At 48.5% G+C, this 15,228-nt stretch overlaps 1 protein-coding gene across 1 annotated transcript; it reads right to left on the bottom strand.

Moving 5' to 3' along the window:
* Positions 1–10,411: 10,411 nt before the first annotated feature.
* On the bottom strand, positions 10,412–14,864 carry LOC134554485 (prostate stem cell antigen-like). Its single transcript, XM_063405035.1, has 3 exons — positions 14,587–14,864; positions 12,008–12,112; positions 10,412–10,855 (listed from the first exon to the last, which is right to left on the bottom strand). Exons 1-3 carry the CDS (start codon positions 14,636–14,638, stop codon positions 10,644–10,646), a joined length of 369 nt encoding a protein of 122 aa, XP_063261105.1. The 5' UTR covers positions 14,639–14,864; the 3' UTR covers positions 10,412–10,643.
* Between the last annotated feature and the right edge of the window lie 364 nt (positions 14,865–15,228).

Below are 15,228 nucleotides of genomic sequence, written 5' to 3' on the forward strand. Positions count from 1 at the left end.
ATGGAGTCTGGGATGGATGTGTTTGTTCGTGAAAGGGAGCAAAATTAATGATTGATGGGATGAGATTTAACAAGTCTGAACGACAGATTCTGCACCTAAGATGGAGCAATGCCAGGCACAAGAGAAACTGGGAGAGGAGGGACTGGAAACCAGTGCTGCAACAGGAATCTGACAGGAGTTCCACAGGAGTCACCGGAGTGTCCTGGCAGCCACGAGGACAAACCACATCCTGGGCTGTGTCCAGGGAGATTATCCTGCACTGAAACACTCTGTGCAATCCTGGGCCCCACGAGTTAGGAATGGTGGGAATGTCCTGGAATGTGTCCACGTGAGGCCAGCAAAGCTGGAGAAGGGCTGGAAGGAACATCCTTGATTTTGCTCTGGGTTTGCCCAGTTTGGAGAAAATGAGGCTGAGGGAGAACCTCAGTGCAGCTTCCTGAGGAGGCAAAGTGGAGAGGGACGTGCTGAGCTCTTCTCCCTGGGATCCAGGGACAGGACATGTGGGAAAGGATCAAAGCTGCACCAGGGGAGGTGCAGACTGGACATCAGGAAGCATTTTTTACTAAGAGGGTGGTCAAACTCTGGAACAGCTTCTTGGAGTGGTGGTCAATGCCCCACGTCTGTCAGAATTTGGATTTCAGAATATGCTTTAAATTCTGGTCAGCTCTGAATGGGTCAGGGACTTGGACTGGATGCGCATTGCAGGACCCTTCCGACTGAAAATTCTCACCTAGTCTAATCCAATTTGTTCTGATCCAAAATAATCTAATCCAATCCAACCTGTTTGGGACAGCTGGCTCTTTTCCTGCACGGATTTCACCACGAAGAACCCCAAAATGCCAAGGGTGGAGCCCAGACAGACCAGGAAGCAAAGCCACAGCACTGTGTGGCTATGCCAAGGTAAATACCCTGCCACCACCACCCCGGTGATTCACCACGAAATAAAATAAAACAGGGGACACCTTTGCATCACAGAAAGGACAGGGAAACTTCTGTTGGCTCCAGGATTAAGATGCTGACACGAACAAGCCCAAATCCTCTGGTTTAAGTAGAACTCACAGCTGCCTCTTTCCAGCTGAACAGCGGGATCGGGAGCAGGCAGCACCCTGAGGACAGCCAGGGATGTCGAGGGCAAAGGGGCAGTGCAGACACTTTGTGAAGGTGGCTGGGGAAGGGTGGATGTGCTGCTCTGCCCCACGAGACGGGGCTGCCTCTCCAAGAGGAGCCCAAGAGGAGAAGGGTCCTGCCTGCTTCAATATCAGGTTCAGAATCACGGAATGGTTTGGGTGGGAAGGGGTCTGAAAGATCACACAGTTCTAACACCCCTGTCACAGACAGGGACACCTTCCACTATCCCAGGTTGATCCAAGCCCTGTCCAACATGGCCTTGGACACTTCCAGGGATGGAGCAGCCACAGATTCTCTGGGCAACCTGTGCCAGGACCTCAGCACCCTCACAGGGAAGAATTCCTTCCCAATATCCCATCTAACTCTGCCCTCTGGCAGTGGGAAGCCATTCCCTGTGTCCTGCCCCTCCATCCCTTGTCCCAAATCCCTCTCCAGCTCTTTTGGAACTCCTTCAGGTGCTGGGAGGATTTCTAAAGTCACCACAGAGCTTCTCTTCGACAGACTGTACAGTCCCAACCCTCTGAGCCTTTCAATATATTTAATAAGATATTAAGGCAAACAGATCCCACACATCACAACCAAGTGAATATTCCACTTATGTCACCCTCATTTTCCTTGTCACCTTCCTCCAACCCCATCCAGGCAAAGCTGCCATGAGACTTGGGAGTGCTTTCAGCAGAAACAAGGTGTAAATTTTAGTCTCACCACGCTCACATGTGGAAGAACTTTCAAACCTGCTCAGTTCCCCCCCCGACCTGTGGAAATGTTACCAGGGCACTTCTTCCTCCATCGTCCACTTCTACCCCTCCAAATCTTGGAGTTATCCAAATATGAATTGCCAGGGCACTGGAACTGCCAAAATAGTGGAGTGTGGAAAAGCTGGATTCATCTGTACCCAGTGCTGAGCACTGTCCATAAACTCTTATTTTTAGTTGTGGGGGGTATTTGCAAACCTGGAACCCCAAATGAGGCATTACCCAACATCCTTGGATGACAGGACAAGATATCCAGGGGGGACAGGTGGGCACTGGAGGCTAACAAGACTAAAGGTTTTCCTGGAATGTTACTGCTGGGAAGGTCATAAAGCCTTTCCACTCTAGTGTCTGGTAAAAACACAGCTTATATTCAGTCCAAACCAGCCTTTACTTTTGTGTCTCCATCCCAATTTTCCAGTCATGAACACGGATCAGTTCTCCAGCCTTGAGATCTCCCAGGCTGGCACTAAACCTGGAACATTTTTGTGAAGAAGTGAAGGACCATTTTTCTCTAGTGCCACCATTTTTCTTATCTCAGGCAATTCTTGAGTGTGTCTATATTTGGGAATCCTTTCTCCTTCTGCTAAGAAATCCCATCTCTTTTAGAACCATGGAAAGGTTTGGGGTTTAAGGGACCTTCAAGACCAGTTCCAATCCCATGGGCAGGGGCACCTTCCACTGTCCCAGGTTGCTCCAAGCCCTGCCCAGCTTGGCCTGGAACACTTCCAAGGATGGGGGAGCCACAGCTTCCCTGGGCAACTTAATCCAGCGTTTCACCTCTCTCACAGGGAAGCATTTCTTCCCAAATTCTGATGTAAATATTCTTCTAGTTTAAAACCACTTCCCCTTTGTCCCATCACCATCTGCCACTCTCCCTCTTTATTAAATCTTCCCTTTTAGCTTCGTACTCCCTATTCATTCTCAACTCCCTGTGATCCTTTGGATGGGAATTCAGGTCCCTCAGTCACAGGTGGGGAAATGCACCCGGAGTTGTGAGCGTGGCCTTGTTGGTGCCTTGCACAATGTCCCTGCACTGTCCCTGCTGACACAGCCCCAGCCACGACATTCCCCGTGGGCATTCCAGGACATTCCCACCATTCCGAACCTGTGGGGCCCAGGATTGCACAGAGTGTTTCAGTGCAGGATAATCTCCCTGGACACAGCCCAGGATGTGGTTTGTCCTCGTGGCTGCCAAGACACTCCGGTGGCTCCTGTGGAATTCCTGTCAGATTCCTGTTGCAGCTCTGGTTTCCAGTCCCTCCTCTCCCAGTTTTTGTGCCTGGCATTGCTCCATCTTAGGTGCAGAATCTGTCCTTCAGACTTGTTAAATTTCATCCCATCAATCATTAATTTTGCTCTCTTTCATGAACAAAAACACCCATCCCATACTCCATTCCCATCCTTTGTATCTTTTCCACTTTACAAAAAGGTCTCTGGTTTGAGACATTTCTCTAGATCAGAGACACAAGATTTTGGAGGAAACCAAACATTTCCCGCCTGGATATTAAGAATTCCTGCTGAGCATGGAGAACACTGATGTGCAGCCCTGGATGTGAGGATTTTCCATGCACCAGCAACAGCAATGACCATTTTTGCAGACCTTGACCTGGGTTGAGGTAGTGACTGGTTGAAGACCCTTTGAAAAGGGTTTGGTCAGATCCAGGCTGGGAGGGAATGGTTCAGTCTGGGAACTCTTGAATCCATTTGGAAGAGGAGTTCCCTTTATCACATTACTCAAATTTCTCCTGCCTGATCAAACCCACAGTTCAATGTCACATTTTTACACAAAACCCTTCAGTCTCTTCAAGCATCTTCAGCCTTTTGCTGTACATCTCAACTGCAATAAATATTATTTGTTGGTTAAAACTGATATTGCAGAGCATCTAAAAAATTAAAGACCATGCAGTCACGTAAATAGTTTATTTTGGAAGGGTTGTAAAAGATCCTCTCAGCCAACTCCCTACCATGGGCAGAGACAGAGATGCTGAGAACAAGTCTCAGGCACTGAAGCTGATTTAAAAAATGGTCTGTGATTAATTTTCCTGCCAAAACCCACTGATTGTACCCAAACTGCCTCTGGGAATGATCTTTGGGTTGTTTTAACTCCTCTGCCGCCCCCAGGAATTGTATGGGAGATCCCTGACCTCAACCCATGCTGGTGACAGTAGGGATGAGGAACCTCCAGTGCCCAGAGGCGTCCACTGTCCTGGAGCTGTGGCCTGGGACTTGATGATCCCTTTCCTAGAAGGCCAGAAAAGCAATAATTTGTTTGTATTTTGGGTTCTGTGATTTTTAAGGAAATATTTTTCTCACCCTTTATTCACCCTGCATTTCTGGGGGTGTGGGTGCATCCCACCCCCGGCGCTTGTCGAGCAGGATCCTTCCAGGGAATATCATGGGTTACAAGATGTCCTGGGCTTGATTTATCCCAAAATGGGCCTCAAAACTTGTGCAGTAATGTTCAAAAAAAAAAAAAAAATCATCACAAGGGGACAATAAATTTGGGGGCTACCCAGGGAGTGAACACATTTGAATTTTTTCTGGGAATCCAAGTGTCAGGGAATTCTCGATTCTTACAGGTGACACTGATGAAAACCCTGCAAGAATTTCTGACAGGGACCTGCTGGCAACAAATCCCTGCTTGCCATGAGCACTGTGAATCAACAGATCTCCATGGCAAAGGCAAATATTTCATTTCCCCATCAGAAGGATGAGGAGAAGCAGGGCAGAGCTGCGGCGCTTGGAGAGCGCCTGATAGCAGCACGTTTTCTGGAAAAACATCAAAGAAGGTAAATTAATTGTTTGGGATTATGAAGGGCGGGGAAACAGCTGTCTTTGATAGTCCATGGGTGTGAGAATGTTGTTAAATGCTCCGTCATTTCACTGCAAGGCAACTGGAGCCAGTCCAAAGGCAATGACTGCACATGAGCACCTCATTCATGACAAGGAATTGCCATTCCCTGCCTCCTCCCTGCAAAGCAGGAGTGGAAAGGGTTGTTTTCCTAATTGTTTCCTTTTAAATATTCCCATTTTATTTCAGTAGTCAAATTCTGATGTCAAGTCTGCCTTTATTTTTCTGAACAGTTCAGGTGTGTTCAGATTATCACCTCTCAATTGATGATTTGAAATCTTGGCCACACCTTCCTCTCTTTTGAAGTGTGAAAAGGTGTTCAAAAATACTATTTTAAGCAGCACGATTACTGCCCCCTCTTCATTAAAAAATACTGGAGATTACAGACAGAGATTACATCATTTTTTCTTGAATTTGTCTGTGAGAGAAGATGAATCTGTTATTTTTGCAAGTCCAAAGGCTGCTGCCAAAATGTAAACCCAAAAGCAGAGATCACAACTCATTTGGCACCTGTGGGTGGCACCACCCAGGTTTGTCCCTTCAAACCAGCTCAGTGTGTGGTGACCCCTGAGGAGAACAAATCCACCCCTCCACTTTCACTCCCCTGCCCTGGGTGAAGTCCTCATTCCACAGATTCCCTCAAGGCCAGATTGAAGCTGAGTGAAAATAAGCAGAGAGGAAGGCGCAAAACTGTTCTTGCCTTTCGTGACTCAGCCCCGTGCCTGTCACCTCTGTTTCAGGGGAGGTGGTGACACCAGCCCAGCCAGGGAGGGCCACCAGCAGAGCTGGGGAAGGCTCCAGGGCTGGGTCGTGGTGTCTTTGAGTGATTAATGTGGGGAACCACTGGCAGAGGTGAGCAGGGACCTTTAAATTTCAGTATTCCAGGCATAGAGGCCGTTCCAGTGTCAGGGGCAAACTTGTCTGGAGTGAAAAATTCTGGGAAAGGCACATTACAAGAGCTTTTTTCATTTTTTTTTTTTTGAGTTGATGGCTTTTAAGGCGATGTCTCCATAAAACATGGATGAGAAATCAGAGGAGCCATAGAGGGAGGAGGTTGGGGTTGCAAGAGGATCTGAGCATCACGAGCATCATCAGAGGAGTCAGAGCAGCACCTGTTTTGTAAGGAGTCCTGAGGAGGAGTCTGGAAAGGCTTTAAGAGAGCTCAGGAGGTCAGAAATGAGGGGTCAGGGGCTCTCTGGCACACGGAGCTGCTGAGTGGCAGGATGGGAGTGGGATTAGCCAAGCTGCCATGGGATGAGCTCGGCTTATCCTGCATGAGAGGCAGCTAAAATGCACTGAGGGAAGTTCTGTAAAGGGCAGGAGTTTGGATTGGTTTTGGCGGCAATGATGCCTCCGGATTTTAGCTTTTAAATTTTCTCTGTATTTGTAGTCATGCAGTTCTTTAGTGTATAAACTCCAAACAGTGTGAGCTGCTGCTTCCCTGTTTTGATCAGACACAACAATTCCTCTCCAGGCCTGGGAATCAAGGACACCTCACTGCCCTGAGAAAGGTAAACAAAAATGAGTTGTGGGGTGAGCAAACTTGAGGTAAATGACTTCATTACCTGAAGCTGTAATTGGAAGATTAACCCCCAATATGCAAATGGACCAAACTTATAAAAGTGTGAAAACCTGCGACCCATCACCCATTTTTTGTGTGTAGCCCCTGGGTGGGCTTTGCCTGCCCTAAATGTACCCGAAGGCCCTTCAATAAATAAAACTGATTTTTATTCCCTTAATTTTATCTGGCCTCTGTTTTTAGGTAGCCCCAAAAAGGCACCAGTTTGGCATCAGTTTAATAAGAGGTAGAAGAGAGCTAACTGGACTCTCTCTGTTCTATTTGTCCCCAAAACCTCCTTCATTGCAAGGGCAACACGTGCATGATTCAGAGCAGGAATGTGGCCGGGCAGGGCGGGTTGGGAGCGGGTGAGCCTTCCCCAGCTGACTCTGTGAGATCATTTTCAGCCTCAGTCTCTCCCCTGGCCCGTTAAATTCGCTATCTGAGCATCTCTCCGTGTGCTGGGCCTGATAACATCTGAACAAGGCAGAGGAATGGAAACGCTGTGGAACTTGCCCCGGGCCATAGAGGAAATGTGGAGCACAGCAAGGAGCTGCTGGTCCCTCAGTCCAGCTCATGTGGCCTCTCTGCCTCGCTTCAGACTTTCTCCAGTGGTTTAAATCCAGTTTTTAATCACCTGCTGCACTTTGGGTTGATTTCAGAGGAACTTGGTGATGGTTTTCAGACTGGTAAAGGCACTGAATGTAAATTCCAATCTGCTGTAGGAAATACTGGATGGTCTAATCCTTATCCACAGGGATGATGAATAAAATTACACTGGGAGTAAAGAGGATCATGAAACTTTAGAATCATGGAATGGTTTGGTTTGGAAGTAACCTTCAAGATCATGTTGTGGGCAAAGACAACTTCCACTAGACCAGACTGCTCCATGCCCCATCCAACCTGTCCTGGGACACCTGAGTTTTTTAAAGACCTTGTCCTCAATTTCAGGCCTTTTGAGAAATGTGGCGAGGACAGAAGAACTGATAAAACCATTCAAGAAGCAACTTCCTCAAGCAAAATACACCCAGTCTTGTTTTCCAGATGAATACTTTGCTTGTCTGTCCTGCAGGAGCTCTCAGGATGTTTTATCAGCACCCAAAATGCAAATTATCACAGATTTCTGCACCAACAGAGCACGTTGGGGACAGAGGGTGCAGGGCAGAGCAGAGGGACCTCACCCAGAGCCCTGTTGAGGTTTGTGAGGGGTTTAAAGCAGGAGGGGGAACCAGCCCTTCAGCCAAGGCGCAGTCCCAGCCCTTGGGGAAACATCCTCTCCTCTTCCTGGTCCTGCCCTGGCCCAGCCCAGGTTCTGATCCACGCCTGAGTCATTTATCCGCCCCGGTTCACCGCTTCCTTGCCCTTCCCAGAATTCAGAGGTTGTTTTTTGAGGCTGCTCTGTGGGTGACCTGGATGGGGAGTGAGGTGTGGGGCTATTCCAAGTGCTGTGCCAGGTGCCATCAGCTCCACAGGGGGTTCCTGCCCAGTTCTTGGCTGTGTCTGTCCCAGTCCTGGCCTCTCCCAGCTGCACCTTCTCTAAACTATCTCATCACCAAATCATAGAATCCTGGAATACCTGGGGCTGGAACCACTCCCACCATGGGCAGGGGCACCTTCCTCTAGACCAGGTTGCTCCAAACCACATCCAACCTGGCCTTGGACACTTCCAGGGATGGGGCAGCCACAGATTCTCTGGGAAAACCTGTGCCAGGGCCTCACCACCCTCCCAGGGAACAATTCCTTCCCAATATCCCATCTGTCCCTGCCCTCTGGCAGTGGGAAGCCATTCCCTGTGTCCTGTCCCTCCGTCCCTTGTCCAAAGTCCCTTTCCAGCTCTCCTGGATCCCCTTTAGGCACTGAAAGCTCTCCCCAGAGCCTTCCTTTCTTCAGGCTGAGTAACCCCAACTCTCTCTGCCTCTCCTTGTCATCCTATCTACGTGCAGCTTCCAGATCCATCCACTGAGAGCATTTATCTCTAGGTAAATCCAGACGAGAATCACTCAGTGCTCAATCCTGGACTCCTTCAGAGCAGAAATTGGGAGAAGAAATCATCCCTTGACCCTCTGAGTGTTTGGACATTGGGTCTCAACCAGCAGAGCTTGTGTTGGGAATCTTGGCCCTGGGAAGAAACTCCTCAATTTCATGCTTGAGGGAGCAGATGGCATTGCCATGGGACCAACATTGAACTAGCGCTGAACAGCCTCCATTTATGCTCCCCTATCTTATTTTTGGGGACAAATTCCCCAAATTCCCATCCCTGGAAGTGTCCAAGGCCAGGTTGGATGGGGATCTGAGCAACCTGGGATAGTGGAAGGCGTCCCTGCCTATGGCAGGGGGGTGGAACGAGATGATCTTCAAGGTCCCTTCCAACCCAAACCATTCCATGATTTTATGTTTGGCTGCTCCAGAAGCTGGAAGAGGCTGTTCCACCCAACATCCCTGAGGCCTCCAATGGCTCTGGTGCCACCAAGCCTTGGCCACTTAAATCCCCAGGCTCCAGAAAAGACCATGGTAGCCAAATGGCTCGATGGGAACGGCCTCTGGATGTGGGCATGCCCGGGAATTGTTCCAGAAAGTGGGCACAGGGCATTAAGGTGTCAGGGACATCCTTGCAGTGCAAGAAGAGGATTCCCTGGAATGGAGACTTCATGGAGTTGGTCACTGGTGCAGAAAACAGCCTGAGTGGAAGACCTACAGGTGGATGAGCCCCCTTTTCAGGGATGTGAGTCAGGAGGTTCGGAAAAGCTGGAATAAATCGCTCCACCTGTCCCATATCCTCCCTTCCCCAATGACCAGATGGGATTCCTATAAACAAGGTGGCTCATTCTTGATTTCCTCTGGGGAAACCCCTTCCCAGCTTCCTACAATTAGCAGCTTCCTTACAATTAGCCTTGCATCCCTAGGATTTGCTCACTTTTCTATTTCACAACAGCAGACGGTGTCATTATCTCCTGACATCCCTTTGACCTCATCTCCAGTGGGATTTTTGACCCTTGTCCCATGGCTATGGATCCTCCAGGTGACTCATCCCCACCAGGGAATTGATCCCTGTTATTTCAGCCTGTGGATCTTCACATCCTTGGCAGCCCCAAAGGTGGAAGAGAGGAAACTGGGGCTCTGGGCCAATCTCCCTCCCCTTTTAATCCTCCACCTACTGCTGTCCTGAATTCACAGCTCCTTAAATCCTGTTCTCCCACCCAGGGTTCTCCCAGATTCACTCTCCATGTTTTCCCCCTCTGTTTTTGTTTTGTTTTGTTTGGTTGTTTTTTGGTTTTTTGGGTTTTTTTTTCCCTTTGTTTTGGTTTTTTTTTTTGTTTGTTTTGTTTGTTTCTTTGTTTTTGTTTTTTGTTTTACCAGATCTCTTCACGTGGGTGTAGCTTGGAAAAGCCACCTCAGGCCTCTTTGTACAGTGCTTTTTCTGCTGCCTTTGCCAAAGGACCTCCCAGTGCAAGGTGGGAACATCCAAGTTTATATCCATAAAATAAATCAGCTGGAGGAGGCACAGAGTAACTTTGACTCTATAGCAAAAAGAGGGGTTATAACTGTATATAAGAGATATTAAGGAGTCTGCTTTGTACTCAGACACCTCGCTGGTGTTGTTGAATCTCAAACCATTGGCCTTGGAACACTGATCCAGCCTGTCCAGATCCCTCTGCAGAGCCTTCCTGCCCTCCAGCAGGTCAGCATCCCACCCAACCTGGTGTCATCTGTGAGCTTCCAGAGAGTGGTCTTGACCTCCTCATCCAGATCATCAATAAATATGTTGGACTGATCCCAGTACTGATCCCAGGGGGACACCACTGGGGACCAGCCACCAGTTGGATGTGGCACTGTTCCCCACCTGGAATCCAGCCAGTTTTCAACCTATCCAAGAGTGCACATTCCCAAGCCATGGGCTGCCAATTTTTTCTGGGAGAACACCGTGGGAAGCAGCATCAAAGGTTTCCCTGAACTCCAGGGAGATCCACAGCCTTTCCCTCATCCTCTGGGGAAGTTACCTGGTCACAGAAAGGACTTCAGGTCACATTGCACAGCAATGACCTGGGCTGGACGTTGGCTGGACATAAAACACCCACTGTGGGCAGAAATAGGTGACTGACCGATAGACGTGTGACACAATTGGTGGAGAAATAACTTTATTTCGGGTGTTTTGCAGGCAACATGAACACACATTTCCTTATCTGGGCAGCACTCTGGGTTTGCAATAGGATTAAAGCAGAAGCCATCATACGGCAAAGAGCTGCCATCAGCTCCCAGGGTGCCTGGCACACCCCGCTGCCCCTGGTTACAATTCCTGTTATTAGAGGGGTGCTCCGAGGCTTTCTGTGGTCACGGGAGGCGTCTTTGCCCCTCAAAATTTGTTGGTGAGGGCGGCCCAGAGCACTCCGGCCGCGATCCCTCCGGCCAGCCCGTGGCTGGCCCTCACTCCGCCCGCGGCGTTGACGTTGCAGAGGTCAGTGCTGCAGCAGGAGATGTTCCTGTTGCCCACGCTGAAGTCGTTGTAGGATTCCTCACAAGAGGAGTCGCAGCCCTTGCTGATGATGCTGAAGAGCCCCACAGCCCCTGGGGGGGAAAGCAGGACCACGATTAGGAGGATTCAGCACCAGCTGGAAATGGATAATGGGATGCTGTTCTTATCTGAGCTCGGCCCGTGGGGTAAAAATTGGAATCACGGAATGGTTTGGGTTGAAAGGAACATTCAAGGTCATCTCATGGGCAGGGACACCTTCCACTAGACCAGGTTACTCCAAACCTGTCCAACCTGGCTTCGAACAATTCCAGGGATGAGGCAGCCACAGCTTCTCAGGGCCTCACCACCCTCAAAGCGAGGAATTTCTTCTCAATATCCCATCTAAACCTGCCCTCTCTCATGTGAGGCCCAATCCCAAATATCTTTGTTGCACAGAGCCTTTCAACACCTGGGAAATTATGGAAACACGGCTATTCCCATTTCAAATGGCACAGTTATTGTTTGATTTGTTTCTGAGAGGCACAGCCCATTTTTTTGGCCATTTTTGGCAACTGCTGGTTACCAGCAGATTTTGACCTCCAGGAGGTTGGATCCATTCTCCTCCGGGAGATCTAAAATCCGTTCTGGGCACCAAATCTTTGCTGTGTGTAATAAATAACAAACAGTTCTACAACATCTTGGCTCTCCTGTGTGAATGCCACGGATTTGCACATTCCCAACTGGGATAATTCCTACTGGAAGTATCACATCTACTGCCTGACAGAGAGGAGCTTAAATGTGGTACTGAAGGGTTTTGTGCCCCAGGTGTAAGAGCAACTTAACTTTTGCTTACAGATCTGGACAGGGCAAACCAGACCTAGAACAGGGGGATAAAATCCCAGTTTTCCAATTTCCCCACAGACACAGAGATGAAATTTTGTCATTTTCATTGGTTTCACCTCAAATCAGCGCCTCCTAACTTCACAACCGGGTTGAGCCAGGCTCAGCCCCACCCATTTTAATTCATGTTTGCAATTGCTGCAAAAAAATTACCCATTGCTCTCGCAAGCAAATAAATTTTGGTGCTGTGAAAGAGACACAAACCTAATTTTGTGCGGGTGAAATGCGTTTGCACACTGAGGTTTGCTGGCCCAAACCACCCCGTGCATCCAGACTGGGTGAGCCTGGATGGGACACCTGAGGCTGGGGAGGTGTTTGGCTCCCAAATCCCAACCAAGGCACTGCCCACCCCTGCTTTTCCTTACGGATCACGTCTGTCTTGCACACGGTCTTGGTGCCACACTCCTCCTTCGTCATGCACTTGGAGTTGCTGAGCTGGGTTTTGCAGCTGTAGCACTGCAAAGATGAACCTGCAAGAGACCGAGAGGGGTTTAGGTGAGAAATCAGGGAATAATAGAATGGGTTGGGTGGGAAGGGACTTCAAAAGCATCAAGTTCCAGCCAATTGCTGTGGAAAGAGACAACTTCCAGTTGATCAGGTTGCTCTAAGCCCCATCCAACCTGGCCTTGGGTGCTTCCAGGGATGGGGCAGCCACAGCTTCTCTGGGCAGCCAGATCTATTTTTTTACCACTCTCATTAAAAAAAAAGGAAAAAAAAAGGAAAAAAAAAAAAAGAAAAAAAAAGAAAAAAAGAAAAAAGAAAAAAGAAAAAAAAAGAAAAAAAGAAAAAAGAAAAAAGAAAAAAGGAAAAAAAAAAAGAAAAAAAATCATCTTAATTGTGCTTAAAACCTAAATCCACCCTCTTTTAGTTTTAAAAAAATCACCCTTCATCCTATCCCAACAGGACCTCCTAAAAATTTATCCCCAGTTCCCTTGGAGCCTCTTGAGGCACTGAAAGGGGTTCTGAGGTCTCTCTCCTCCAGGGTGAACAGTCCTAGCTCCAGAGGAGAGAGGCTCCAGCCCTTGGAGACCTCCATGGAGACCTCCATGGTCTCCTCTGGACTTGCTCCAGCAGCTCCACGTCCTTCTGATGCTGGACCCCAGAACCAGACCCAGCCCTGCAGGTGGGGAACAATTCTACACCTCTCATGTATCTTCAGTCTATCCGAAGCTCTGCAGAGAATTCAACCAAGTGCTTGCACTGGAGACACTGGGGAACAGGACCATTCCTGGGGATCCTAAAGGAAGGAATCTCCTCTGCTTTGGGAAAAAAAAAAAAAAAAAAGTCTTTTTCTTTTTTTTTTTTTTGTGGATAATAATCTACCTGGTTGAGGTGGGAGTCAGGTTTGGCAGGTGCTGAAGATATTGTGGATGTGGTCAGTGCAGTGAGGGAGCAAAAAGAGAGCAGATGGAGAGCTGGGCTTGAAGAGGATCAGGGGATTGTTTGGGTTGGAGGGATCATTTCCTCAGGGGCAAATCCCTCTGGACCAGGTTTCTCCAACCCCCATCTGACCTGGCTTTGAGTAAGCGATGAAGAAAGAATTTGCAAAGTCTCTTCCAGCCCTGTGTCTCAGTTCTTAACTTTTGACTCACCCTTTCCACCACACCCTCCTTGAAATTGAAGTGAAAATGGCTTTCACCCCTCCCTGACCACCAGGTCATCCCCTGCTCCCACCCCTCACGGAAATGCCACTCCACAGGGATGGAAATCAGTGCTGGCAACGCCGGCTGGGCTGCTCTGCACATCCAGCAGAGGCAGGGAAAACCTGGCAGCTCCTGAGCACCCAGCCCTGGTGAACAATTGTCCCCAGAGGAGTGAGAGTGTGGTGTAATTACCTGTTCCTGTCTCCTACTTGTGCCCCAGGGTGTCACTGGAGCATTGCAAGTGTCAGTTTTTATATATATTTATATTTATATTTATATTTATATTTATATTTATATTTATATTTATATTTATATTTATATTTATATTTATATATTTTTAATAGACATATATATGTATATTCATATATATATATATTTCCTGCAGCCCCATGACCACTAAACCTGCATCACAAATCCCTCAACTCAATAATATCCTAAAGACTGAAATACTCTTTTAGCACACTAAACAGCCCTGTTTAAAATTAGTGACTGAAATAATCAATTTGAGGCACTTGGTTTCCCCCTGTCCAAGCCTCCCCCGTGTAAATGACTGATGCAGTCACAGAGGTGAGGAGCCAACCCCTGATTTGTCTGAGTGCTGCACTCTGTTCCCACATTGATCTGACTTTTAAAGCAATAAAAGTCAAATTTTGAGCGTTCTGATGGAAGCTGGCAGAGAGGAAGGTCTGGGGCAGTGCAAGACCCTTCACAGATTATTCCTTAAGCATCCTCTGATGATTGAGAAACTGCTCAAATTGGATTCTTCTCTTCTCTGGTAACAGGGAAAAGCTGCTTTAAACAAATTTTCTTTTTCAGTGAGGCAATAAAAACCTGATATTGTCTAAACCCCACTCATTCAGTCTATAAAATAACACATCACGGCATTGTCATTTTTACTGTTCCTAGTAAAATTCTGGAAATCCGGGCAGCGTCAGGGTCTGCTTTAGAAAGGAAGAGTCAGAATAAAAAGCCGGAGGAAAACATTGCGTAAATGTTGCAATTTCGATAGCCTGGGAAGAAGGAAAATAATCCTCCCACCCCACTTAGCCCCTCCTCTTCCCTCTTAACTGCATGGAAGAAAGAAAACTTGGATTTCGATTAATTCAGGATTTATCTTTCCTGGCAGCTGCTCTCCCCAGGTCTCAGACCCCACCATCCCCAGGGTGGTCGGAAGGGAAATATCCTGGCGATGACAACGTGCCAGCATCTCTCCCCTCACTGCCAAACCATCACCAATCCTCCTTCCAGGCTGGAAATCCGCAGGGAGGGATGAGGGGTGGATCCTCTGTCGGGGCTCTTACCTGAGTCCACGCACAGGAGCGCTCCCAGCAGGAGCACAAGGAGAGCCTTCATCTTGGAACAACCTCTCTTGGGGCTGCCTCTCTGGGCTGTTTCCTCCCCGGGGCAGGTTTTATATCCTGGGAGGCCGGGCGTGCCCACAAGGTCATCCCTGAGCAGGCACCTGAGGGAGCTGCTGGCAGCACCAAGGGAGGGGTTGCTTTGCTGGGATATTTGTGTTTGGTGCCTCTCCTCTCTCCCCGTCACTCTCCGGGCTCCCCAGGCGATGCCACCCCCTCCTTCCCCTCCTACCCTTGGGCAAAGTGCTCACAGGAGTGGAAAAAAGCCCCAAATTCTTCCGAACAAGGCCGGCCTTATGCGTTTTCTTCCGAGCCACTGAGGCTGCAGAGGCGCCCTGTGAACGAGGCTCTCCACCCCCGGTGCCACCCTGAGTGGAGACATTGTGCTTAAATCGAGGACAAAATGTTCTTTGAATCAACAGCTCCGGGTATTTATCTGGATGTGTGAGCGATACTCGTGATAACAAGGTATGTGGTAGGGAGGTATGTGGGCAAATTAAAAGTGCATTGGCCTTTCCAGGTATTGAGGAGGTCATTCACCTTCATTTGCATTTATTTTATGTTAAAATGCAATGGCCAGCTTTT

The sequence above is a fragment of the Prinia subflava genome, chromosome 1 (genome assembly GCF_021018805.1).
Source record: "Prinia subflava isolate CZ2003 ecotype Zambia chromosome 1, Cam_Psub_1.2, whole genome shotgun sequence".
Lineage (NCBI taxonomy): Eukaryota > Metazoa > Chordata > Aves > Passeriformes > Cisticolidae > Prinia > Prinia subflava.

What these genes read in the sequence shown, in the direction of transcription:
- LOC134554485 (XM_063405035.1), bottom strand. Translation starts at nt 14,638, where the DNA reads ATGAAGGCTCTCCTTGTGCTCCTGCTGGGAGCGCTCCTGTGCGTGGAC. An exon ending in GCTCCTGTGCGTGGACTCAG is followed by an intron (nt 12,113 to 14,586) that starts GTAAGAGCCCCG and finishes GGTCTCTTGCAG; the next exon opens with GTTCATCTTTGCAGTGCTAC. An exon ending in GTGCAAGACAGACGTGATCC is followed by an intron (nt 10,856 to 12,007) that starts GTAAGGAAAAGC and finishes TTTCCCCCCCAG; the next exon opens with GGGCTGTGGGGCTCTTCAGC.